This window comes from Lasioglossum baleicum, chromosome 6 (assembly GCF_051020765.1).
Source record: "Lasioglossum baleicum chromosome 6, iyLasBale1, whole genome shotgun sequence".
In the NCBI taxonomy this organism is placed as follows: domain Eukaryota; kingdom Metazoa; phylum Arthropoda; class Insecta; order Hymenoptera; family Halictidae; genus Lasioglossum; species Lasioglossum baleicum.
This window is the reverse complement of record NC_134934.1, coordinates 10,174,649-10,199,840: the sequence shown is the minus strand read 5'-3', so window position 1 is coordinate 10,199,840 and position 25,192 is coordinate 10,174,649. Positions and strand designations below refer to the sequence as shown.

The 25,192-nt window shown below is 35.0% G+C and overlaps 4 protein-coding genes and 1 long non-coding RNA gene across 21 annotated transcripts; 2 read left to right on the top strand and 3 right to left on the bottom strand.

Moving 5' to 3' along the window:
* The first annotated feature begins 84 nt into the window (after positions 1-84).
* Positions 85-7,947, top strand: Smc3 (structural maintenance of chromosomes 3). The gene is made up of 19 exons (XM_076425588.1): positions 85-243; positions 1,079-1,154; positions 1,230-1,408; positions 1,481-1,639; positions 1,707-1,866; positions 2,140-2,425; positions 2,489-2,663; positions 2,736-2,849; positions 3,247-3,497; positions 3,569-3,712; positions 3,774-4,085; positions 4,182-4,493; positions 4,570-4,771; positions 4,843-5,133; positions 5,202-5,464; positions 5,550-5,715; positions 5,793-5,931; positions 6,709-6,946; positions 7,022-7,947. The coding sequence occupies exons 1-19, from the start codon at positions 229-231 to the stop codon at positions 7,146-7,148; spliced, it is 3,609 nt and encodes a 1,202-aa protein (XP_076281703.1). The 5' UTR covers positions 85-228; the 3' UTR covers positions 7,149-7,947.
* Spase25 (Signal peptidase complex subunit Spase25) lies at positions 7,938-10,019 on the bottom strand. 2 transcript variants are annotated; one of them, XM_076425646.1, is made up of 3 exons: positions 9,274-10,019; positions 8,387-8,691; positions 7,938-8,305 (listed from the first exon to the last, which is right to left on the bottom strand). In XM_076425646.1, the coding sequence occupies exons 1-3, from the start codon at positions 9,301-9,303 to the stop codon at positions 8,062-8,064; spliced, it is 579 nt and encodes a 192-aa protein (XP_076281761.1). In that variant the 5' UTR covers positions 9,304-10,019; the 3' UTR covers positions 7,938-8,061. The 2 variants fall into 2 exon arrangements, with proteins under 2 accessions (XP_076281761.1, XP_076281762.1); XM_076425647.1 differs by lacking the exon at positions 9,274-10,019 and adding an exon at positions 8,991-9,232.
* On the top strand, positions 9,806-25,188 carry LOC143209655 (uncharacterized). Of its 13 annotated transcripts, XM_076425602.1 has the most exons (10): positions 10,678-10,916; positions 11,096-11,359; positions 11,452-12,041; positions 12,188-12,568; positions 12,744-12,911; positions 14,270-14,465; positions 24,259-24,402; positions 24,487-24,630; positions 24,710-24,890; positions 24,970-25,186. In XM_076425602.1, exons 3-10 carry the CDS (start codon positions 11,457-11,459, stop codon positions 25,085-25,087), a joined length of 1,917 nt encoding a protein of 638 aa, XP_076281717.1. In that variant the 5' UTR covers positions 10,678-10,916; positions 11,096-11,359; positions 11,452-11,456; the 3' UTR covers positions 25,088-25,186. The 13 variants fall into 13 exon arrangements, with proteins under 13 accessions (XP_076281718.1, XP_076281719.1, XP_076281720.1 ...); XM_076425603.1 differs by lacking the exons at positions 10,678-10,916; positions 11,096-11,359 and adding an exon at positions 9,806-9,920; XM_076425604.1 differs by lacking the exons at positions 10,678-10,916; positions 11,096-11,359 and adding an exon at positions 10,380-10,595.
* On the bottom strand, positions 17,245-17,856 carry LOC143209672 (uncharacterized). Its single transcript, XM_076425652.1, has 2 exons — positions 17,571-17,856; positions 17,245-17,447 (listed from the first exon to the last, which is right to left on the bottom strand). Exons 1-2 carry the CDS (start codon positions 17,689-17,691, stop codon positions 17,245-17,247), a joined length of 324 nt encoding a protein of 107 aa, XP_076281767.1. The 5' UTR covers positions 17,692-17,856.
* LOC143209673 (uncharacterized) lies at positions 19,025-22,923 on the bottom strand. 4 transcript variants are annotated; one of them, XR_013009130.1, is made up of 5 exons: positions 22,681-22,923; positions 22,366-22,518; positions 21,718-21,859; positions 20,998-21,609; positions 19,025-20,913 (listed from the first exon to the last, which is right to left on the bottom strand). It is a non-coding gene; the product is annotated as an uncharacterized LOC143209673 (long non-coding RNA). The 4 variants fall into 4 exon arrangements; XR_013009129.1 differs by having other exon boundaries at positions 20,998-21,062; positions 22,681-22,866; XR_013009128.1 differs by having other exon boundaries at positions 20,998-21,062; positions 21,718-22,518; positions 22,762-22,921.
* Positions 25,189-25,192: the final 4 nt, after the last annotated feature.

Genomic DNA, 25,192 nt, shown 5'->3' with positions numbered 1-25,192 from the left:
CAGTATTATATTTTGATGTAGTGGCAATATGGAGTTACGTCTCCCGCCCAAATCTAGGGACATTTTACTAGTTGTCGTCTTGCGAATTACTTTACATTTTACAAATGTCGCTCTGCCAACAAGTTGGTTGAATATTTTTGTTCTGTTCAGTGACTGAGAAGTTGTTTTTCCGATTGAGTTACCGTAAAGTGATAGCACGAGAAACACTCGTGTCATTCCCCCTGCATTATGTACATCAAACAGGTACTGGAATCTAGTGATTAGTGTTTAAACATTAGATATGATTATCTTGTGCGCGCTCCGCATTACTTCCTCTTCGACGGACGCTTACCGTTAGAAGCGAATGTTGTTATTGTTGTTGTAGTTTAACGCGAACAAGCATCGCCATCGACGGATAGTTCGTAACATTTTCTATTCGTTGAAACGACAAGTCGAATATCAATGATAACCAAACCTGCACATCGATGCGAGTTTGTACACAAATGCGTTAAGTAGAAATGTTGCTACCAGTTGGCCAAAGCTAGTCAAGAGATTAGAAATATGTGGCAATCATTATTTCACTGATTTGACCATATCCTAATTCGAATCATTAATTGTAGACTCCGGATGTTTATGCAAAATAAAAAGTTTGTGCATCAATTGCAAGACACCGGAGCTAAATGTAAATCTACAGTCTTCGTTAATAATTTTAATATGTGGTAGATATAATATATTAATACTCTTAAAGTCTTTTAATATTTTCACTGTTTTAAATTGCACTTGCTCATTTTTGTTATAAATCTGGAGTCTAATTATGTTGTAAACTCTAGTTATGAAAGGATAGAACCGAAGGTATTGCGATAGAATGTTGAGATAGGTATGAGTAACAAAATATATTTTAAAGAAAACAGAAAAATTATAAAAGAACAAATGATATGAAATGTTATAATGTTAGATGAACGAATACGGTCGGTGTGAAGCGCAAGTATCGCGAGTTCAAACGGGCATAACGACTTGTAAATAGCATCGTGTCAGTGTGACAGAGTAGAAATTACAAGAATTCTCGTAAAAAGTATATAATACATTTGTTTACGCTTAGGTGATTATCCAAGGATTTAAATCATACCGTGAACAGACAGTCGTAGAACCTTTCGATCCGAGGCACAATGTAGTAGGTACGTACGGGTACACGATTGAACTTGACGACAAACAAAGTATTGAAATTTATGTATGTTTCTTTTTATTTCCAGTGGGCAGAAATGGTTCCGGCAAGAGTAACTTCTTTTACGCGATTCAATTTGTTTTGAGCGATGAATTCTCTCATCTCAGACCAGAACAGCGACAGGCATTGTTGCACGAGGGTACAGGACCAAGAGTTATTTCGGCGCATGTGGAAATTATATTTGACAATGCTGACGGCAGATTACCGGTATACGATATTCCAAATTACATTGTTTCTATGTTTCACGATTGCGTTTTACATGTTAATTGCTTCTTGTAGCTCGATAAAGAAGAAGTATTCTTGAGAAGAGTAATCGGCTCGAAAAAGGACCAATATTTCCTCAACAAGAGGATAGTAACTAGAAACGATGTGATGAATTTGCTAGAGTCTGCAGGATTTTCACGATCGAATCCCTATTATATCGTAAAACAAGGAAAGGTATGCGTTGCAATCGATTTGTGATTCGTGCAAAAGTACGGAGAATATAATGAATTGTACTCTGTAGATCAATCAAATGGCAACAGCACCTGATTCTCAGAGACTTAAATTATTAAGAGAAGTAGCTGGTACTAGAGTATACGATGACAGAAGAGAAGAATCAAAATTTATTTTAAAAGAGACAGAAGGGAAATTGGAAAAAATTCAAGACTTTTTACGGACAATAGGTAAACCATAATTAAAGTGTGTAATAACTAGACTGCGGATTTTATGCATTTATGACAGAAATGGGTAAGCACAATTTAAAGAAGTGGACATATTAAAAGGATTTAAAGACATCAGCGTATTGGCTTCAGCTTAATCAGATAACTAAAAGAAGAAAGAAATTCTTATTTCACTCCTGTGTCTTGCAATCAATGCAAACATTTTTTATTTTGTATAAAGATCCGTAGTCTAGTAATAACGTTTAGAAACGTGACTACGTTGCGATTTCATTCCAGAGGAACGTTTAAAGACATTGGAAGAGGAGAAAGAGGAACTGAAAGAGTATCAATGCTGGGACAAACAGCGTCGTTGTTTGGAGTACACCATTCATGAACGAGAGCTTAAGGAGAATAAAAGAAAGCTAGAGGAGCTTGAAAAATCCAGAGCAAACAGCGGAGCTGAACAAGCTCGTTTAGGAGCGGAAGCAAAAACTGCGCAAGAGATGGTGAGAGCTGCAACGAAACGTCTGAAAGAAGCGAAGAAAGAAGTGCAGACTGCAAAGGAAGAGAGAGATACACTCAGGTAATATTAAGAAAGGAAGTAATGTAGTTGAATCATCGATGCTTATGAAAATACGATTCACAGTGCTGAACAGCAGCAGTTACTCAAAGAGAAAACAAAATTGACACTAACCATTAACGATTTACTGGAAGAAGTAAAAGGAGACAATGACAGCAGAAAGCGTGCTCAACAGGAGCTGGAGAAATTGAAAGCAAACATTGAAGGGCGAGAGGCTGAATTGCAGAGACTGAAACCAGAAGTGAGTTGTACGTCGCTATCGTGTTTCTACGGCTTGTATAATAGAATTAAATGGTCAACAACGTATTTATAGTATGAGGAAATGAAACGAGTAGAAGAGGAATGCACGCGCGAACTACAATTGAAAGAGCAGAAGCGGAAAGAATTATATGCCAAGCAGGGACGTGGCAGTCAATTCACTAGCAGGGTATTCCATATGACTTTATTAAGGGAGTAAACTCATTTCTAGGATTGCAAGGGTGCGGGATACGCCTTCTCGTTTCTCGATAATGCAAAGATGAGGTTTTTTTAGTAGTCAGAAGCGCTAGATATGAGATTTAAAAGTCCTATTTTACGTTTACTAAATTCGGCAGCATGTAGTTGTCGCAGTTTTATGAAATAACGCTGCCGAATATTGCAAATTACAGCTCGTAAAAGTAAAAATAGGACTTTTGAGGGAAATTGTGACCTAGATTAATCCTTTATCTAGCGCTTTTCACTACCGAAAAACCCGCATCCTTGCAATCCTGGGAAAAACGAGTCCACCCCCTTAAATAGAAGACAAACACTGTAGATCTCGTTCTTTAACATTTGCTTCGTGCTAGGACGAGAGAGACAAGTGGATACAAAACGAACTGAAACAGCTTACCAAACAAATTAGAGATAAAGAAGAGCATCAGAGAAAGATCAGCGAGGATTTGAAGAAAGACGCGGAGAAACAAGTTATTTTAGAGCAGAAGATCGAAGAGCATACACGCGAAATGGAGCAGCAACGAGCATCCATAGATGAGCATAACAAGCAGTACTACGAACTAACCAAAGCAAAGGACCAGTGTCAAGCCACCCGAAAAGAACAGTTTGTTCATTGTATAATGTTCGCATGTATAAAAGTTTCGCGAACTATGATTTATATTTGTCGTGTTGCAGGTATCGACAGGAGAGCGTGTTGCAACTTAATTTGTCAGGACTCAAAGAGGATTTGGCGAAGGCGGATCAAAGTTTACGGTCCATGGCCGGGAAACCGATCCTAAACGGGCGAGACAGCGTGCGAAAAGTGCTGGATACGTTTCGGTAATTATTGCGATTTTCCTTGGAAAGTAAAATCCTCGCTGATGACCGGTTCAATTTCTAGAACACGTAAGGACATGGCTCACGAGGTGAGCAGCTATTACGGGCCTGTGATAGAGAACTTCAGTTGCGAGAAGAATTTTTATATGGCTGTGGAAGTGACCGCTGGAAATCGACTGTTTCATCATATCGTGGAGACAGATAAATTCGGGACGAAGATCTTGAAAGAGATGAACAATCAACGGCTTCCAGGAGAGGTCACGTTTATGCCTTTGAACCGACTGCACGTAAAAGATATAGACTATCCGAAAACTGGCGACGCTATGCCTATGATATCAAAATTAGAGTACGACGAGAAATACGACAAAGCTTTGAGGTGAAAGACAAATGATCAAACATGTAAATTCTTAGTAGTACGTAATCGAGTTTAATGCGTTGTAGTAATCTGAATTTTTCCTCTACAAAAATCTAGATATATTTTTGGAAAAACATTAATCTGCCGTAACTTAGAGACTGCGACGAATTTGGCACGCACCTCCGGGTTAGATTGCGTGACTCTGGAAGGTGACCAAGTATCATCGAAGGGATCGTTAACCGGCGGATACTTCAATACGCTGAGGTCACGTTTAGAGATACAGAAGACTAGATCAGAATTAATGGCGCAAATCACGTCCCTCGATTCCCAACTGACCACCCTTAAAGACGAGATTAGAAAAGCAGATCAGAACATTAGTTCTTATGTTAGCGAAATGCAGAGAACCGAAACCAAAAACAGCAAAGCAAAGTAAGCTATTGTTTACTTTGATTTACGTTGTACCAGTGCGGTTCCAGAGATCATTGCATTGTTCTTCTTGTCACAGAGACGTGTACGACAAAATGAAAGCAGAAATACGACTCATGAAAGAGGAATTGAGTGCGATAGGAAGATACCGTACACCGAAAGAAAGAAGCCTAGCTCAGTGTACGTCGAGTCTAGAAGCCATGCGTGCAACGAAAGAGGGATTGGAAAGTGAACTTCATCAAGAACTGATGGCACAATTGTCTGTTACCGACCAGTGTCAGGTATTAAAAGTCTAAATACAGAAATAACGAAATTGATTCTATCGGTTTACTCATCGCTCGCTATATTCTAGGTAGACACTTTGAACGACGATATAAGACGACTAACGAAAGACAATAAAGAAGCATTCGCGAAACGTATGAGACTGGAAGCTGAGAAGAATAAGTTGGAGAACTTGTTGACCAATAACTTGGTAAGAAGGAAAGACGAATTAGTGCAGGCTTTGCAAGAAATATCGGTGGAAGATCGACAACGACAATTAGAATCCTCGAAAGCGCAATTAGCAGACATCGAGAAGAGACTAGTCAAAGTGAATTCAGACTTCAAGCTTCAGAACGACCGAGTTACCAGTGCTATAAAAAAGGTAAACATCTGGCTTATGGCAATTAATATTTTAAGTGTACAGATGATTTATCGTTTTTCTTGTATTAGCAAAAAGCAGAATCGTCAGAAGTCGACAAATGGAAGATCAAGGAAAAAGATGCCCAGGAGAAGATAGAAGCTGATGCTAAAGACTTGGAAAAGTTAGCCAGCAAATTAAATATTTTGCAACAGAAAATCGTGGAATGTACACAGAAGATCACAGAACTCGGAGCGTTGCCTAGTCACGAAGTATACTCGCAATTTAGCGCGATGTCTACCAAGCAGTTATTCAAAGAAATGGAAAAGGCTAACAACCGTTTAAAGAAATACAGGTACAACAAACGTTAACGATTAGGAACATTGCTGCGCATGAATATATAAAATGTAACATGACCAACTCATTTCGTTCCGTTTCAGTCATGTAAATAAAAAAGCGTTGGATCAGTTCATGTCGTTCAGCGATCAAAAAGAGAAACTGGTGAAAAGGAAAGAAGAATTAGACAGAGGCGATGAAAAAATTAAAGAATTGATGTCGGTATTGGAACAGCGTAAATGCGAGGCTATACAATTTACCTTTAAACAAGTACGCGGAGTAACGATATCATATCCTGTATATTCTCATGGATTTTTTACATTTCAAGTTTACACCGTTCTTTTCAGGTGAGCAAATATTTTAGCGAGGTATTCAAGAAGCTTGTTCCAACGGGTCATGCACAATTAGTTATGAAAACAGCCGATGGTGAGGACGGAGATGACACAACGACAGAATCAGCTGATTCTGACAGGTTTATCGGAGTTGGTGAGTTTCGATGTTCGCTATCGATATCACAAGAGTAAGACTAAGGGGGTCAAATCGATCAGTTTTTGCAGGCACCATCGTCGATTTTGTTCTAAATGAAATATGTTGTAGTCCATGTGAAATTAGGGGGGGTTTAAGTCATCATTTTGCCGGTTTCGAATTTTTTTAGAAATGGCAGGCCTTCAAAGTTTTCAATTTTTGCCCATTTCAGCGAAAACGAACCTCGCTTACGAATTTTATCTCAGGAACTGTTTATCCGATTGAGCTACATTTTTTTTGTTTTATTCAGAAAGGATTAGGCTATTACGAAATAATTTGTTCAATCTCGAAAATCAACTTTATAATGTCGAAAAATTTAAACAAATTCTTTTTTTACGTTTTTTTCGGTGAGGGGCCAGAGTGATTTAAATTTTCCGACATTATGAAGTTGATTTTCGAGGTTGAAAAAATTATTTTGTAATAGCCCAATCCTTTTCGAATAAAACCAATAAATGTAGCTCAATCGGACAAACAGTGCCTGAGATAAAAATTCGTAAGTGAGGTCCGTTTTCGTAAAAATGGGCCAAAATTGAAATCTTCGAAGGCCTGCCATTTCTAAAAAAAATTCGAAACCGGCAAAATGATGTGACTTAAACCCCCCCTAATTTCACATGGACTACAACATATTTCATTTAGAACAAAATCGACGATGGTGCCTGCAAAAACTGATCGATTTGGCATGGAATGACTCTAAGACTAGAGAAATCAAAGAAAATTGTGAAAATTTCGTCTCATTAGGTATACGAGTTTCTTTCACCGGTCACAGAGCTGAAATGAGGGAAATGAATCAGTTGTCTGGTGGCCAGAAATCATTGGTAGCGTTGGCATTGATATTCGCTATCCAAAAATGTGATCCGGCACCGTTTTATCTGTTTGATGAAATCGATCAAGCCCTGGACGCGCAACATAGAAAAGCTGTAGCGGATATGATTCACGAGCTTAGCTCCGACGCCCAGTTCATCACGACTACATTTAGGTAACTTTTATTTCTACTTATACGATAGCAGCGTATTGTTTTTATTCGCGCTTTAAACTTGTAATATTCTTGCAGGCCTGAATTGTTACATCACGCAAACAAATTCTACGGTGTTAAATTCAGGAATAAAGTGTCCCACGTCGTGTGCGTAACGCGAGAAGACGCGGCCGATTTTGTAGAAGATGACACGACACACGGTTAATATAACTTATAGAGTATTTATAACTAAACTGCGGATCTTTATGCGAATACTGATTTCTACAAGTTACGTTATATACAAATCAAAATAAGGAGAACATTTTTTTGGCACCTAAAAGATTTTGTTCGAAACGACATAAAGTTGCTATCAATTTATTGTTCGTGTGCATATTCTTATGTATTATACAAGATTGAACGTACCATAAATGCATAAAGATTCGCAGTCTATTAATTGATCATCAGTCTGGAAGCTGCTATTGTTCTGAAAACTGATGATTCTACGGCATATAAATTACCCGAGTTATTATTTTTATCGACCATTCGCAGTATAACTTTTTTAGAACTGTATATTTATCATTAGACTGCGGATCTTTATGCAAAATAAGAAAATGCTCGCATTGATTACAGGACACACGAGCCAAATATGAATTTCCTTCTTCTTTTAATTATCTGAATATATACATTGATGTTCTTGAATAAATTCGCAAAATAAAATCCGCAGTCTATCACATTAAAATCACAAAATTCTTTCGACCTTGTATAAAAGCGAAATATTTAATATTAATGAACATAAAGAACAACATTTCGTTTCTCAACGATTAGTTGCAATCCCGATATTTCTCGGTTGTACATCGTCAAAAGGAAAATCGTCGAATAAAAGCATAAAGTAGCTATGTAAATAATTCACTAGCGATGTAAGTGGATGAAGAAAATTTTTATTCTATTAATGGCTATGTAAAAGTTTATATTTGTTTTTTTCTATTGTATTTAAACACGTATAACAATACATACGTCATTTTAAATTGTTGGACTTTATTTTTCATGTCGTATTTACACCAACGAGAAGTACATAAAAATGTGAAAAAATTATAGGGAGAATGAGAAATTCAATTACTCCAGAACATTACTTCCTCCTGCTACTTTTCTTTTCGTTGACTGGTCAAACTGTCGTGTAGACTCGTCACTGTGCTCTCTATTAATTCCGGTATGACGATGCCATTCACATCGATGAAGTTTGCCACAGATTTTGTAATACTAGTTTCGTTTATGCCTCCTGTGGATCCATTTTTAACAGACAATACCAGATTGTACTTGTCGTCGTACTTTTTCAAGTAGGAACTGGCCTCCCAAATAAGATCTGGATTAAAACCAGCTGGATCTCTGAAAGATAAGAAGTATCGATTAGTATAACTTTAGCAGGAAACAGTAACATCACATCAAATGAAATCCCTCTGCATTTACCTCTGAATAGCGACAACGAATATCCCCTTTTCTTTGTACGTTGTGTACAATGTTAAAATGCCCATTGAAACAAAATATAATGTAACACAGATAGCTAAAGCAGGTTTAGACGCAGGGAATGGGTACAGATAATCACAAAGAACAGCTATAAGTGCCATTATCACAGTGACTCCACAAAGAGCCAGCCGTCCATCGAATAGTCCAAAATTTTCCACGTAATTATATTTCTTAATAAATACATCTTTAACTGCATCGTCTAACGCATTCTTCACTGCAGAACCATCCCATTTATTAATTTGTATCACCTGCAATGTCAAGTCTCATTAATAGACTGCGGATCTTTATGCATTTATGGCTTATAAAAATTTTATCGAATTCAACAGAATTTAGGAACGACTTTTTATTTATTTTCGATCTACAAATGCTATTATCAATGAAAATAGAATTTTATTTGGTACCACTTTCTTAAGATTTTTCTACGAAAACTGAAAATTTTATAAACATCCGCAGTCTACTTATTAATCCTATTTTAGAAAAATTAATAAAGTTATAAAATTATAGAAAACATATCGAATAATCGCCGAAATTTAATGCCGGTACTTACATACAGTAACTCCGAAAAATCCATAATTTATGAGGGACAAAAGGCGAAGTAAGATAGCTCAAAGAAATTACATGTTGCTTAAAATAAGTAAATTACTAAATCTTTTCAATTCGGTTAAAAAATAAAATTTCGAGCAAGTAACTAACGGTACCATACGCGACGCTATACAATCCCAGTTTCTGACGTAAACATAACAAGTATTATAGAATCTGATACTTCCTGATGAATTATTCGAGTATGTATTCATTGATTTCGTTCACTGAATCAATACTATCCAACTTACGAGATTTTCTGGATTTTTATCTGCACCCATTTTGAACACAACCTCACTTCTAAACACTTGTGGATGTCTATTTTACTGTACACAATTTTGTACACGTAAAATCATTAAAACCTTTTGGGCTGATTCATAATATTTCAGACTACGACTATATACATCATTTAGAATACTCTCGCAGTAAGAGCTCGTACGCTCTGATTTGCTCACAAGATTTCACAAGATTTTATAACCGTACTACTATATATTTACCGAATAATGAATCGTAAATGTTTATATAGAGTGTTCCTAATTATTGTTGCACACTGTCCATTCTTGAAAACTCTATTTCTTCAGTTACAATTGGTTACAATTGATTTTTGTGTACTTATCTAGATTGCCATAAGATCACAGACAAGATATATATAGGAATCACATAGGAATAGACCAATCACCGTATGGAGTTTCGTGTCTCACGATCTGACACTTAGCCACTTAGGCCGCGCTCACAGTGGCTCCAATTTCCGATTCCGATATCGGCCGATTTGGCCGACGTCCGACGCATCTGTCTTTTTTTTCGAGCTTGCGAAAAAGAGACACAGTGTGCACCAAATGTACACAACAACTTCACGAACTAAAAAGTGATCTCTACTGATCATGCCATATATGTAAATGTAAGTGAACGTTCATTTCAGTTTCGCTTCGATATTATATAACGTTTCAAGTTACATATATTGGTACAATATACGACAACTTGTTTATCCCTCGCTTGCTTGTGATTCTGTTTCTGTCGCTCATCAACTCTTCGTTTACAAATTATACACGATGGTCTGCGCACCAGTGATGCCAGAGCTGTGGTACTGTGGTACTAAACCATACCCCCACCATAGCCTACTATTGCCCCTACGTTGTTTTCCAACGCGCCCGCGCGCTACACTCACCAGCGTACCTCTACGAATACAGTAGAGTGATACGCTGGGAGTGTAGCGCGCGGGAGCGTTGGAAAACAACGTAGGGGCAATAGTAGGCTATGGTGGGGGTATGGTTTAGTACCACAGTACCACAGCTCTGGCATCACTGCTGCGCACTGCAGAATGCGCGATGGAATGGTGGGGATAGAAAACGTGACGCTAGAGAGGTTGCCAAACATAATTGAACATAATGCCGCGGAGGGAATTATACGATTGTTCAAACGTAAATACACGTTCGTATGTATAAATCTCTAACATATACGTACACAGAGATCTATACATTATACTCGACATATGTAGCTACTTGAATATGTACGTCTAATTGTAATTGTACTGAGTGGATAGATGCACACGTAAATACATGGAACTACCAAAAGAGTATGTGATTCTATTAGATACAACAAAACACACTAATGTTCGAACAATGATTATCGCTTTATACATAGTAAATGAACAGGACGTAAATAATGATAGATATGCAAAGAACAATTAAATGAACGTATTCGCGGTAAATTATAACACAGGCAAAAGTACATATACATATATATATATATATATATATATATCTATACCATTTTACGGTATCGTCAGGTACCCTTTACCCCACCCGTCTTTTTCCAACCCAATGCTGCACACCTTGATTTCGTGCATTACGCACCTTTTCACCTCACGGATATGAGATAGGTCATATCACAACAGGTAACAAAATCTCAGTTACGTATTTATACGCGGATAAAGCTGTCGATATGGCATTCCTATTATCTCGTACGATTTTTATCTCCGTTTCTTCGATAATAGGAATCAAACATAAATATTGGTCACGAGTGTAATCTCTGCACATATTTCGTGCTTTCTATGTATATCAACAATCTTTACAGATTAAACAATGTAGCGGAAATTAATAATATATCACTTGTCGAACGAAAGGCGAGACGATTTATTTGTCCACCTCTCTTTTATTAGCTTCGAAATCCATTGTTTTGTTTTGGTGTGCATTCTATTTGCACCGTAATTGCACGCTCATGGACACTCCCACTTCCTTTTTTTTCAAATTACTGTTTGAAAATATATAGATCCATATGAATGCACGCTATAAAGAATAAAGAAACATTTATGAAAATACAGTGATCATCGATGGACAAGTAATTTAAAATTCTTAATTTTTTTGTTTCTTTTTTGAAGTTTTACACTTTGTGTGCCTAATTTAATTTTATTGTTTGTGTTATTCCTTTAGTAAAAATGAGTTCTCAAGATACAATCGATAATGTGCAAGCAAGTTCACCTAGTATATCCTCGAGAACAAAAAATTGGGTCCAATTCGAGGATGAAACACCGATTAAAGATAATGGGGATGCAGAAGAGAAAACTAAAACTAATACACCAGCTGTAATAAAGCCTGAATCGGTTACAGTGAACGTTGAAAAGATTGGGAAAGCCATCGAGAAAACAGATAATCCGCAAGCTAAGAGTAACGAATATAGAGGTGCTGTGATATCAACAGAATCCGTCCAGATTAACTTAGATAGGTCAGGTTTAAGTCGTTCCGTTACATCCGAAAGTCCGGAACTTAATGTACCGTCCGACATAAGAGTCTCTGATCCGAAAAGTGCTTCTTTGAAGACTATCGATCTCAGAGATGTGTCCAATGGCCGAAGCAACGCGAGCAACGTTATAAGCACACCAATCGGAAATATTAGACAAGGTTTCGCCAACGGCGATACTATTGTTACTCTTTTACCAGTTAATACTAGATGGCCATGGATCACTCCAGCTAAATTTAGGCCAGAATTAGTACCAGAGGAATTAATGGCACAGGGTTTGACGGTAAATTTTTAATCGACCGATTTTTATCAATACTATGTTATTGTATTACGGTAACGTTAGTATATTTTGTTTTTAAGTCTACGATATAGTGTTTTAGTTCGAGAAAACCTGTTGAATTTCTAAGCATTATTATATATCTTTTACAGCTTACTGTAGAAGATTACGTACACATAATGGAATTGCTTGTAAACGATGTACGTTTTAATATGTACAATGTATGCTATAAGAGAATTCTTGTTCTTTGGATCTTTACTGCATTTATTGTACTGCTTGGCTTGTTATTTTCTGGAGTGACTGGTCTTACTTTATTCGGCCTCGGCGTCATGTGGTTAGTCCTCAATGCTGCAGCGATATTCTTTTGCATGTTCGTCAAGATAAAGTTAAACCATAATCTTGAGAAATGTATGGCTCAAGTGAACAAGCATTTACTTCGACATAAAATATTGCTTGGATTGGATGATAGAGGGAAGATTTCGTGTCATAAAGTCAATCTCTGCTTCATATACTTTGATACCGCAGATTGTATCGTAAGTGTTATTAGACAATTAGCGATGTGTGTTTGCGTAGATTTAAATTTTCTAGGGCTGATCACGTTTTGTAATAGCCATGTTACATTTACCTGAAATTCTCAGCTTGTGAAAGTATTATCTCCCTAGTTGGGACTATAACATTTTTACAACACGTTACGTTCTGTTGAAACAGAAAAAATTGCAAGAAGTTATAGAACGAGAGGAACGCGAAGGAAGAGTGATCGGCGAAGATGGAAATTCAGAAATGCGTCGTAAAAGAGAATTGCAGCAACGAATGGATATCGATGATAGCGACATTGTGATACAAGGCAGCACGACTACCAGAATCTCTCGTAAGCAGGTAAGCATCTTTTATACCAGGTAACTACTAATTCTAGCGAAACGTATGAATTTTATTTCCATTAACGCAACAGTGTAACTTGATAACGTTAGAATTGATTTAGTACGAAAATACGGATGTCTCCTACATTTATATTTTTCATAAGATTAAACATCTCTTGTTTTACTTATAAATTTTTATAATAGTATTTTATTTTGTTCCCTGAAAACATAAAATAAAATCTATCAGGATAAGAGTGAACAAGTATTCTGCCGTTATGTGCAACGTTGGGCAAAGGACTATTTACGTCGACGATTGGATTGGACGGTCGATGAAGAAGGTGGAAATCCTTCTTCACCTCGCCACTTAGCGTCAGCTTTATGCCCGTGTCAATATATAGAAGAATGGCTTCGTAATAAGCCGCATGTTCGAGGCAGAGATTTCTGTCCCAGTTGGAGTAATTTTCTTAAAGATAGAGGCATTTAAAATTGTTTTATATGCTTATCAAACTTGAAAGCAGTATTGTGATGCAGCTATTTTGACACAAAGCTTACGTTCTAGCTTGTTGAAGCTATTTTCATATCGCTTTTTATAGAAACTAAATTGAACGAAGGAAATATGAAGCATTGAAAAGATTTTCAAAGTACTTAAACTTTCTTTACGGTAACGATCATTTACCATTATAGACAACATAGGTAGTACCATTACGAATAGATGAATAATCAAAATTTGTTTTAATAGAAATAAGTCCTTGCAAGCTATCGAAGCTTCGTTTTATTATTAATCTTTTTTTAAACTGTAAACTATTTTAATAGCCATACTTTTTATTGGTGGTTTGGATTATCGGTATCGAATATACCGGACATTATATAGTTTTTAATGAAGTTTAATATTGCTTATATTACTCTGTTGACTAATATAGTACTAAACATTGAATATACAATTTGAAATTTGTATAGAAATTGTACAAATTACACATATCTGTGTATATTTTGCAAGAATATTTTTAATATTTAATGTTATTACATATAGTATTTACATGCTGTATATAGTACTTGAATATTCAAAAGTTACAAACTGCAATCTTAACTATTTTTGTAAAATGGTGAATGACACGTAGGTATTTAAGAAATTCTACTATAAAAAGTACTTAAGCGATCGAAAAATAGGTACTTAATATTTTAAAAACTTATTTGCTGTTTTTTACACAGCAACGTGTAAAGCTAATTGTCCATGTTGTATGGTCCGATGTTAAAAATTGATCATCTTTTTAAGATTGTCCGAATATTAATAAGAGTCACCATATGTAATATATGGATGTTATAGTTTTCTCGTCACTTTGGCTCTAGGTACTGAATGATGATGGTATGTGTTGACAGGAACGGGCGGAGTTGCTGTTGCTGAGGTATGCATCTCGATGGGCACATCACTTTGTGCGCCGGAGACTTGATCTGGTTATAGACTCGCAGGAACGTAACAGAGACGTCACGGGTCTTTCTGTTTCACCACGTCATTGTGTCTCCGCCCGTTGCCCTTGTCAATTCATTGAGGACCATCTCAAATACAAGCCTAGAGGCAAGTTGAAATTTCGTACGTTCTTTGTATTACCAAACTTTGGTGGTAAATAACTAAGGCCGATCACTTAATAAGTATAATGTGATAACAATTTGTCGTATCAATTGATTATGTTCCTAATATCAATCATTTTTTACCGTGGGCCTTTTAATGATTCGCTCTACGCATCGCTTGGAGAATCGTGCGATGCAGATTTCCTGACACATTATTTTGAGATTTATTCTTCTTTCGATCGATTACGTGTATTCTCGCTCGACAGTAATCGGCAGATGCCTACTATATGTTACGTACAACATAAAATTTGTTGGGCTCAATCTCTGTATTCTGCTTTCACTCGTATGTAAGCAATATTCTCCATTTTACAAGTATAGCAGCACATTATCTTAAAACTAAGGCATAAGAGAAAGCTAGATTATACGTGTTTATTACTGTAGGTAAATTAGGTGATTCGGTAATCATTCCGTTATGATTATTATTATTTGTAAACTGAATTATATCACAACATTCGTAGGTTATTGAATATTTGCTTTTGTAATAATAAAAAGAAAGAAAAGCAATGGATATTACATATACACATAACATATATGTAATAGTATATATAACGTTCCAATGTTGGCAATTTCAAGTTTCGATTCTTTCGAGGAAACGAGTAATTTCTGCATTCGTATTCGAAATAACTCATAATCAAAAAAGTATTGGTATTTAAAATTCCTATATCTTTTGTAATCTCTGCGAAATATTGAATGGTAAAAAATGTTATGAATGCCATACGATATTATATTTACATATCTCTTAATCCGTCCTAATTCAATATATTGATATATTATGTAAGAATATAATAATATATTGTGTACTTTTATATTCTGTTTGAGAACACTTAATGCTGCAAGTGAACAGGGTTGAACAGCTGTTCTACTTTTATATAAAAAAAAGAAAGAAATGTAAAGCACTTTTATATTACCTGTTAAATATGTTATAAATAAAGATAAGTGCATAATACATACGTTTTTTTGGTGGGGGGAGATAATCGTATTCTTTTATAAAGGAAAGACTTTTCATTAAAGCAATAACTACTGTGTAAAACAAACATATTATCACGTTTTATTTACTTGAGTATATACCTTATATGCGCGTGTGTATATAGTATATATATGTATATGTATATTTTTCTAAAACATAGGTATTTGTCACTAACCATTGACTAATTCAGAGATGTTACTTGCATGCAGCTGGACAAAAAAGGACACAATTTGATATTATGTCTGAACCACATTTTGTCAGCACATGAAAAAACTCATTCAGTAAATAGTATTGTGTAAGTATCGTGCGATTTGTCTTCATATATATATTATATATGTAAACAAATGTGTTTCATGTATAAGTAGGTACCATGCTTTTTCACATTACACGTTCACATTTAGTGGAATTCGGTGTGCGTAGTAGGCAAAGCTCTATTTGTAAAGCGCATAATCGTTATAATTGTCTAAAACCTTTCCAGTACTTAACTAGTGTTACTAATTCGAAATATTTGCATGATTTTTTTCAGGATATCCACCAGGCTTTACATGGTGTGCTTATCTTAACGATCCACTAGTTAGGTATGATGTTAGGTCTGACATGGTAGGCATCCCTGGTTATTCATTATAATTCTTTAAGTAAAGTACAACAGTATTCGCTAAGGCATTTTGAAAGAAATACGCATATCAATGACTATTGCCATAGTTATTAAAGCTTAAGCATAATAACGTTCGTATCATAAGTGTGAAAGTACTTCTGGTATTCCAATATTCTAGCAGCATGTGATTATGATAATCACATGTGCTATGATGCAAACCATCAAATCATTCACAAAATATACATATTTTTTTATATCCTAATGTTTTTAACATTCCAAATGTGCAATATTAAAACGTTTATGTAATAACACTTTTCGAATAAGGTAGAAAAGAAATGTAACAAGTATCCTCCTCCTTTTTCGAAGTCGGTTAAAAATTATACCAAGTCGTATTTAACGCTTTGCCTACCAGCAACGTAGTCAATTTACCTGGGTCTTTTAAAATCAAAGATTACGAACTCAGCCATTAAAACATTGACTAATTAACTTTCAACAGGTAAAGCGTTAAAATAAGATATTTGACAGAGATCGTGAACACACACTGTATATTTCAATCCAATTGAATCTCAATAATTTAAATTTCGAAGGGGAAAATTAAAATCGAATATGCAAAAAGGGACTTTTAACAATCACATTTCAAGATACAATTACAGTGCCTTGCAATCGATATTCTTTAAGATTTATATATCAAACTCTTTTTATATATGTATTACAAACTTACAAGTTTATACACGTTCAGGTCATAATTGAAGTGTTGCACAATAATATAGTCTGTCATAATTTTTATATATAGACTTATATAATTATCGTGCTTGTTGGTATGTTTAAGGAACATATATATACATACATGTACGTACACAATGGAAACAATAACTACAATGCAACATTTATTTTCCCCATAATGTTGATTGTGTGTATATTACTATATTTGTTGTAAGTGAATGTATATTATTATAATATTATAGTATGGACATTTTATGTTAGGAACGATGTCGCTCGTATATATATGCATATTAAAAGCCCAAAATGTGCCTGTAGGTGAAAATATTTTGTACAAAATGTTTATTCGTATGTATATTATACATAGATGCATTACATTGAATCTTTTCTTTAAAGAAACGATGTTCAAATAATCAAACTGTAACTGGTAAATACAAACAGATTTTATGTTATTAACGCAGCTTGTGCTTGTTTTTTAATATCATCTGCCAGCCTTTTTATCTCCTCATTATCGGTTCTCAATTGTTCTTCCTTCTTTTCAAGAGAACTTTCTAAACGTTGTAATTGTTCTTTGATGTTTAAATACATTTTCACTTTCTGATACGATTCGGAAGAGTTCGAGCTTGAATTTTCCCCGGTAACTTCATCTGAAAATAAATTTATAAATATATTGCGAACATGACAGCTTCAAGATAAGGTTATGATTTCAAATATACATGAATTAATGTTTTAATCAAGTCATAGAATAGTATGTGAAATCTGCTAAACACCTTTATTTATTATTTTAAATGCTATATCATCCGCAGCAGCATGATCAAGGTCTTCCAACATATGCTCAGGATTAGGAATACTGGGTCTCGGTGGTAAATTACTTTTTTTATTGCTAAACATATTCTGTTTGGTTATATATATATATTTTATTTGCGAATATGAGTTAATTAATATTTGTACAACAATTCGCAAGGTAATGTAAACATATTGTAGTGTACAAACACTGAAACACTGTCACGCAATTGCATCGTAAATAGAACGTCACAAATCAATGAAATGCAAAGATGTACCCGAAAAAATTGTCTCTTCTCTATAAAAATATTTTTGGTCTACAATCGTCTATTGTATATTGTATACAATGTATATCATTTTAAAATATATTGCATGTTTATAAAAAAAAAGAAATCTTTTTCCTGTTTCAATATACAGAGTGAACCACGAATCGTGACGTGACCAGTAGAGATTACTCTGTTTTTAGCAGTCCGATCGAAAATGTTTTTATCAGGTATACCATGGTTTCAAGAGAGCTTTCACGTGATTATAGCAAATTTTTCATCAATTCTTTTATTTCATAATTTTTCAGGGTCACCTTCAATGTTTTGCAAATACATTAGAGTAGTGATGGGCGCAATCGACTAAAAACTATCGATTTAGTCGATAGTAGCTGTTACTATTTTCAGTCGACTAGTTTTACTGAACTATCGACTGAATTTCGCAGTGGTGGGGGTTACTATTTTCAGTCGACTAGTTTTAGTAAAACGACTGAATTTCGCAGTGGTGGGGGTTACTATTTTCAGTCGACTAGTTTTAGTAATTTCGCAGTGGTGGGGGTTACTATTTTCAGTCGACTAGTTTTAGTAATTTCGCAGTGGTAGGGGTTACTATTTTCAGTCGACTGTTTTACTGAACGACTGAATTTCGCAGTGGTAGAGGTTACTATTTTCAGTCGACTGCTTTCACTGATATATATATATATATATATACTGCTTTACTAAACCCAACTAAACCAGAGGTTACCTCTCTGATTGAATTATCAAATTAATTAATTAATTCATTAACCCCATCCGTCCCTCGGTGTCAAATTGACACAGTGGTAAAAAACCGATAAAATAACAAGCAGGTGATTAGTTATTTTTCGATGATTTTTAGTCAAATTGATGAGTTAAAATTTCGGTTATGTGTTTCGCATGAAAAAGATAAAAGTCACGAAGTCTCGGGCAAATTTATACCTATAAACAATTCGATATTTCGAGAAAACTGCCAGATTGACGGAATTCAATTGTTGTATGTACTACTAAATATTAATTATTACAAATATTCTCCGAAAATATGAATGATTTATGCATTTCATTTATGTTAATAAAATATTTATTACATTCAATACAAAATTGATATTTTATTATTATATTTATCCTATCCTATATATTATATGTAATATCGATAACACCAAAAGGATTATTTATTTATTTATTTATTATACATGTATAAATCTGAAGAAGCTAGGATTGTTGTATTCTAAATAATGATAGTACAAGTTCGTGGGAATGGAACTTTATTCGACAGATCAGGTATAGCGGATTTTTCTTCCAGGCCCGCGAGATACATACTTACCGTGGCCTTGTGTGGGCCCATCGGATCTTGGTCGGCGCGACCCTTCGGAAACTCGGGGGTTTATTATGTGCTATTGAGGCCTTTAGGCCGGCAACGAAAGATTCTAAGTAACGAGACATGCATATCATAAAACATCTAAATTGCACGCGCTAAAAATAGCTTCATTGTCGCTTGCTTCGTAAACCGACCCGACCATTTGCACGCCAAATGTTTTATTGTACGTGCCGGTGGCCGCTACAAACCCAATATGTATATATAGACTTAAATCAAATAAAAATATAAAAAAATTACAGTAACATAGCATGTATTAACAAATTAATCGCAATAGAGGAAATTATAGATAAACATTAACTTAAAATTAAACATTTCTTAGTGCCCTACATAAGAATTTCTTAAAGTAATCAATAGATCCATTGAAGAAATCAATCATATCAATAAATTTAATAAAACCTAATATTTTTAGACCAGCGTTTACAATATTATTACAGTGCTTTGAGAAATTTAATGTAGGTGTAACACAGACGACCAAGTCATTAGTTTCACTAATGTTTAATTATAAACTTATAAATAATATAAAATTGTAAAGTACTATATTTTTAGATAGTCTCTCCAAATTATAATAAATAGGAAAACTTATATGGTATGAAATATGATATTGTGGAACGAAAGAATCTTCACGTGCGACTTTTCTTGGATGTGAAACCACTGTGAATATACTTATAACTTTGACAATATAAACCGGCTTTCTAGCTAAGGATTGAGATTTTTCTCAACCACTCGAGTTCAGTAACGAAATAGATTTGAACGCGTCTGCAACAGCGAACACTTTTGCAAGCAAGGAAGCGAACGCTTGGTTTTCTATGAAATCAAATAGTTTAAACCATTTTTAATTTTAAAACTGCTCCCTGAATAATTTTAATGAACTGTGGCTGCTTTTTTGGCGCTGCCCTACGCTGCTGTTTTAGAAAACTTCTTATTTCCTTGCCATATTCCTTTCCTATTGTTGTCCATTCTGCGCGGGTCTGGTCAGTCCTGATATACATGTGGCGACCAGATCCACGGCCTCTCCTGTGTCTCTTCCAGGTATCTCTCGAACCTATTCGAGATTTACGGTCAGGCCCTGGCGAACGTTTCCTTTCTTTACGACATCCTCTCCTGCTTGCCTTCCTCTGCTCTTTCCGTTTTTTATAGCATCCTTCCGCGATTGCTTCTTTCCACGTGTCTTTACCTGTCTTTCCTCTTCTCCTAGATTTTCCTTACTTTCCTATCCTTAATTTCTTCTCCTTACTTTCCTCCCACTATTCGGGTTTCCACCTCTCTTCCATTTTTTCCTTTTCCTCGGGAGTTTCTATACGTTGACGAGTCACTTAGTCACAAGTCGTTGGTCTCTGGTCTCGCGTCGTACACCAAGTTTTCTCTTAAATAAACTCGTGTTGAGGAAACATTCTGAGTTCTAAAATAGTGTTTAGTAGTATACATAAGTTTTCATAGTGTATATATAATACAATATGTATAAACAAAAGCGCTCAATAGTGTGGCAATATTTTGAACAAAAGACACCAACGAGTGCCGTGTGTCGCTTATGTAAAAGAGAATACAAAAGTGCAAAAAACACATCCAATTTAAGTGACCATTTGAAGCGCAAACATTTCACAGTGCTGGAAGCCGATCGTCGCGTGCACGAAGAAGCAGAGTCGATAGACGTGGATGATCAACTTGCAAGTGCTACACCTGGAACATCAACGCAAGCACAAGGAATTACATCGGTGGCTTTCACTTCAAATGCAAATTTGGCAATCCAAAATGAAGACTTACCAGGTATGGTGCAGAGGTCTCGGGTTCATTTAAGGCAGCTAACATTGAGGACAACTTCAAATGATCTATCACAAACAAAAATTACAAAATTAAATAATCTGGTGGCAGCCATGATTTGTAAAGATTTGCAACCGCTAACTATTGTAGAAGACGAAGGCTTTAATGAGTTAATTAAGGAGCTTGAACCACGATATAAACTTCCCAGTCGAAGAACACTGGGACGGACCATCTTACCACAATTATACATTGACACTAAAAATATAATTTTAGAAAACTTGAAAAAAACAAGTCATGTTTCTATTACGACAGATATCTGGACCAATTTAAATATGCAATCCTTTTTAACGATCACTGCACATTATTTTATTGAAAATAAATTACGCTCAAACGTATTAGCCACTAATCTTTTAACAAATAGCCACACAAGTCAATATATTGCGCACTGTATTCAAGATATTTTATCGGAATGGCAAATCTCAAATAAAATTTGTGCTGTCGTGACAGATAATGGTGCAAATATTAAAGGAGCTGTACGTAACTTAGGCTATATGCATTTGCCATGTACAGCACACACGTTAAATTTAGTGGTAAACGATTCCATAAGTGGTGTGACTGAAATAATAAATTTATTAAAAATCTGCCGTTCATTAGTTGGGCACTTTAAAACAAGTGTTGTAGCAGCAGAGAAATTAAGAAGTATGCAAAAGCAAATGGGCTTACCAGAACTGAAGATAAAAAAAGATGTAGCAACACGCTGGAATTCTTGCCTCGTGATGCTGGAGAGACTGTTTGCAATAAAAGTGCCTTTGTCTGCTGTCATAGTTTCATTAAGCAGAAGTCCCACATCACTTACAGCTGAACACTGGGAAATCATAGAAGATATCATACCGTTATTGAAACCACTAGAATATGTTACAACTGATTTATCAGCAGAAAAATATCCCACAGCATCCAAAATTGTTCCTTTAATAAGAGGAATTCAAAATGCTATAAACATGATTACACCAGAAACCACAGCAGGACTACGTTTAAAAAATAATATTTTAAATAATATTGAAATAAGATTTAACTACATCGAACAGAATAATATTACTTTAATAGCCACACTATTAGATCCAAGGTTTAAAATAGCTGTATTTGAAGACAATAGGATTGCACAGACAGCACAGAATATATTAAAAGAAGAAATAAGTTCCTTGGCAAGAACAGCCAGTAGTCATGAAACGAATGCAAATAGAGCCATAGCAGAAGAACCATCTCAAAACAATGAATTTTGGAACTTTTTTGTATCAAAAGTGTCACAGTTAAATAACCAATCTACGCATATTGAAAATGTAACAACCATCATCCGTCAATACATAGATTTACCATATGAAAACATTAAGAGTTGTCCAGTCGCATTTTGGAACAAATATAATTGCACAATGCCACAGCTTTTCGAGATAGCAGATAAATATCTTTGTATTCCTGCAACCTCTGTACCCTCGGAGAGAATATTTTCAAAGGCTGGACAGATTATGTCTGAAAGAAGAAACAGACTTTCAGCGAAAAACTTAGACCAATTGATCTTTTTAAATGTCAACATTTAAAATATATGTATATATATATATAAATTTGGGTCAACTTCATAGTGGAGACCATAATCATTTAAGGTTAGATTAATTATAATTTTGGAATTTTTACCTTAATTTAATTTTATTACTAATTTCTACTACGACAAATGTAAAATATAAAATAACATTAAATATTTTTAATTTTAGGAACCTCTCTCTCTCTCTAATAAAGCTGAGCGTCATGAAAACCATCGAATATGGAGAGCAATGAACATGAACCAATAACGCAATTCAGTCAAATAAGCCAATTCAGTCGACTGAAAACTATCGACTAAATAGTCGATAGTATGTAGTTACTAAATAGTAACTAGTCGATAGTTGAATTTAGTCGATAGTGCCCATCACTACATTAGAGTAATCTCTGCTGGTCACGATTCGTGGGTCACCCTGTATACATTGCGCACTAAATTTTAGCACGAAACGTAAATCGAGATATTTCATTGATGTACATAAATTTCGAAATTGATTAGCATTGGTTATTTGGTTGAATTTAAAGTAGAATGAAAATTACAGAAGTACCAATGAAAAATGTTGATCAATAATCCGACTCGGTTACATTTCTCCGCATGCTGTCTGCCACGGGATAAATCTGTGTTTGCGCGGATGCTTTATGGTTCGGCGCTGTTTTCAAATTTCACGGAATATCGTGCAGGCAACTGCTAATTCTCCGGCAAACGTGTCTATAAAGTTTTACTTTATAGAGTTTGTAATTAGTAAGGCCATTTTATCGTCGAACAAGCAGTGGAATGGAAAAGTTTTGAGAGAAAAATCATTTCTGTTGTTATTGTAGCATATATATGAAATTATTTTCATTTTTCTAAGCGTCTCAAGTGTATACACAAAAGCAACCGGTATGCCGCCAAAACGAATTAGAGCTCCAAAGGTTAGTCATTTATATATAATTTATTTCCTTCTATTCGTTTGTTATACTTTTCATACGTAAACAACGTGAATTTACGATATTCAGTTTTACAGATACAGGTTGTTAACATTTTCATTGCAGTGTGGAATGTTACACTTCGTATTTTGTATTTAAACGAGTATTCTTTTAAATATTCAACGATGAGAATGAAGAATAGTTGTTATTTACATTTAGACAAACCCTACGGAAACTAAAGTTAAGGAAAAGAAAGGCAAAGCGTTAAAGCCGCAAGATGAGACTCCTAAGCGGTCTAAACGTAATGCTGCAGATATCGAGGAGCCTGTTGCAAAGCGTGCTAAAACAGAGCCGAAGCAGATGATGAATAAGACTGAATCGAACTTGGACGAGATTGACTTTGATTGCGAAAAATTAAACGCAGAAGGAAATAAATATAATTTCAAAATTTCTAGTTGGAATGTTTCTGGAATCAGAGCAGTTCTGAAGGTAAAAGTTTTACCATGCTTGGTCAATTCAAGCGCTAATAACACTTTGACGGTATGCTAATATATCATGATTCACTTAGAAAAATGGAATGAAATACATCGAAAAAGAAGATGCAGACATAGTTGCGTTGCAAGAAACTAAATGCGATAAAGATAAGATACCGGATGAAGTAAAATTAACTGGATATCATCGTTATTTCCTCGACAGTAATGATTTCTTCAATTTATTATACATCAATTTGAAATTTACAAGTTATTCGAATTAATCGTGTCGTGCGAATAGGTAAGAAACCTGGGTATTGTGGCTTGGCGTTATATTCAAAAGAGAAGCCGATCGAAGTGAAGTATGGTCTGGATGACAAGGAATTCGATAGCGAAGGCAGATTGATCACTGCGGAATATCCAGACTTCTTTTTTATTAATGTTTGTAAGTTATACGTATATTATGGATCAACCCGATTGTTCTTTTCCATAGATGTTTATAATATTCAATGTTTAATTGATGTCCTAGACGTTCCTAATGCTGGTCAGAAGTTAGTAACATTACCAAAAAGATTAAAATGGAACGAAGTTTTTAAGACCTACATTGAGAAACTGGATGAAAAGAAACCAGTGATTATCTGCGGTGATATGAATGTCGCCCATCTGGAAATAGGTAATATATATTTGATCATAAATGTATTTCTTTAGACACTAATAGGGTAAACAAATAACTCGTATTCGATTGCGCACAGATCTCACGAATCCTAAAACAAATACAAAAAATGCTGGATTCACTAAGGAAGAACGAGACGGTATGACCGAATTTCTAGATTCAGGATTCGTGGATACGTTCAGAGCCCTGTATCCGGATAAAACAGGCGCTTACACGTTCTGGTCGTACTTTGCAAACGCACGTAGCAAGAATATTGGATGGTGAGCAAACGTAAATTAATTAATTATTAAATTTGTATACGTAATTATGTAAATTTTCTTTTGTATTGTTCCTCTTTAGGCGACTGGATTACTTTTTACTGTCGCAACGAATTAAAGATAAAGTTTGCGACAACGTTATAAGAGATAAGGTATATGGTAGCGACCATTGCCCTATTGTTCTTTATGTGAATATATAAAAAGGAATGACATTTTTTATACTTAAATTGTGTGTCATTACAGTCGATGTACATTTAACGCATGTCATGTGTAATATATATTTTATCTTCTAAAAATAAAATTAC

Bases quoted from the DNA above. Each gene is read 5' to 3' on its own strand.
- Smc3 (XM_076425588.1), top strand. The intron at 1,640-1,706 runs GTATGCGTTGCA...TGTACTCTGTAG, and splicing joins ATATCGTAAAACAAGGAAAG to ATCAATCAAATGGCAACAGC. The intron at 3,498-3,568 runs GTTTGTTCATTG...GTCGTGTTGCAG, and splicing joins CAAGCCACCCGAAAAGAACA to GTATCGACAGGAGAGCGTGT.
- Spase25 (XM_076425646.1), bottom strand. From the start codon at position 9,303: ATGGGTGCAGATAAAAATCCAGAAAATCTC. The intron at 8,692-9,273 runs GTAAGTTGGATA...TTGACATTGCAG, and splicing joins ATAAAAATCCAGAAAATCTC to GTGATACAAATTAATAAATG. The intron at 8,306-8,386 runs GTAAATGCAGAG...CTTATCTTTCAG, and splicing joins TTCGTTGTCGCTATTCAGAG to AGATCCAGCTGGTTTTAATC.
- LOC143209655 (XM_076425603.1), top strand. From the start codon at position 11,457: ATGAGTTCTCAAGATACAATCGATAATGTGCAAGCAAGTTCACCTAGT. The intron at 12,042-12,187 runs GTAAATTTTTAA...TATCTTTTACAG, and splicing joins TAATGGCACAGGGTTTGACG to CTTACTGTAGAAGATTACGT. The intron at 12,569-12,743 runs GTAAGTGTTATT...CTGTTGAAACAG, and splicing joins TTGATACCGCAGATTGTATC to AAAAAATTGCAAGAAGTTAT.
- LOC143209672 (XM_076425652.1), bottom strand. From the start codon at position 17,691: ATGTTTAGCAATAAAAAAAGTAATTTACCACCGAGACCCAGTATTCCT. The intron at 17,448-17,570 runs GTGTTTAGCAGA...ATTTATTTTCAG, and splicing joins ATTTAAAATAATAAATAAAG to ATGAAGTTACCGGGGAAAAT.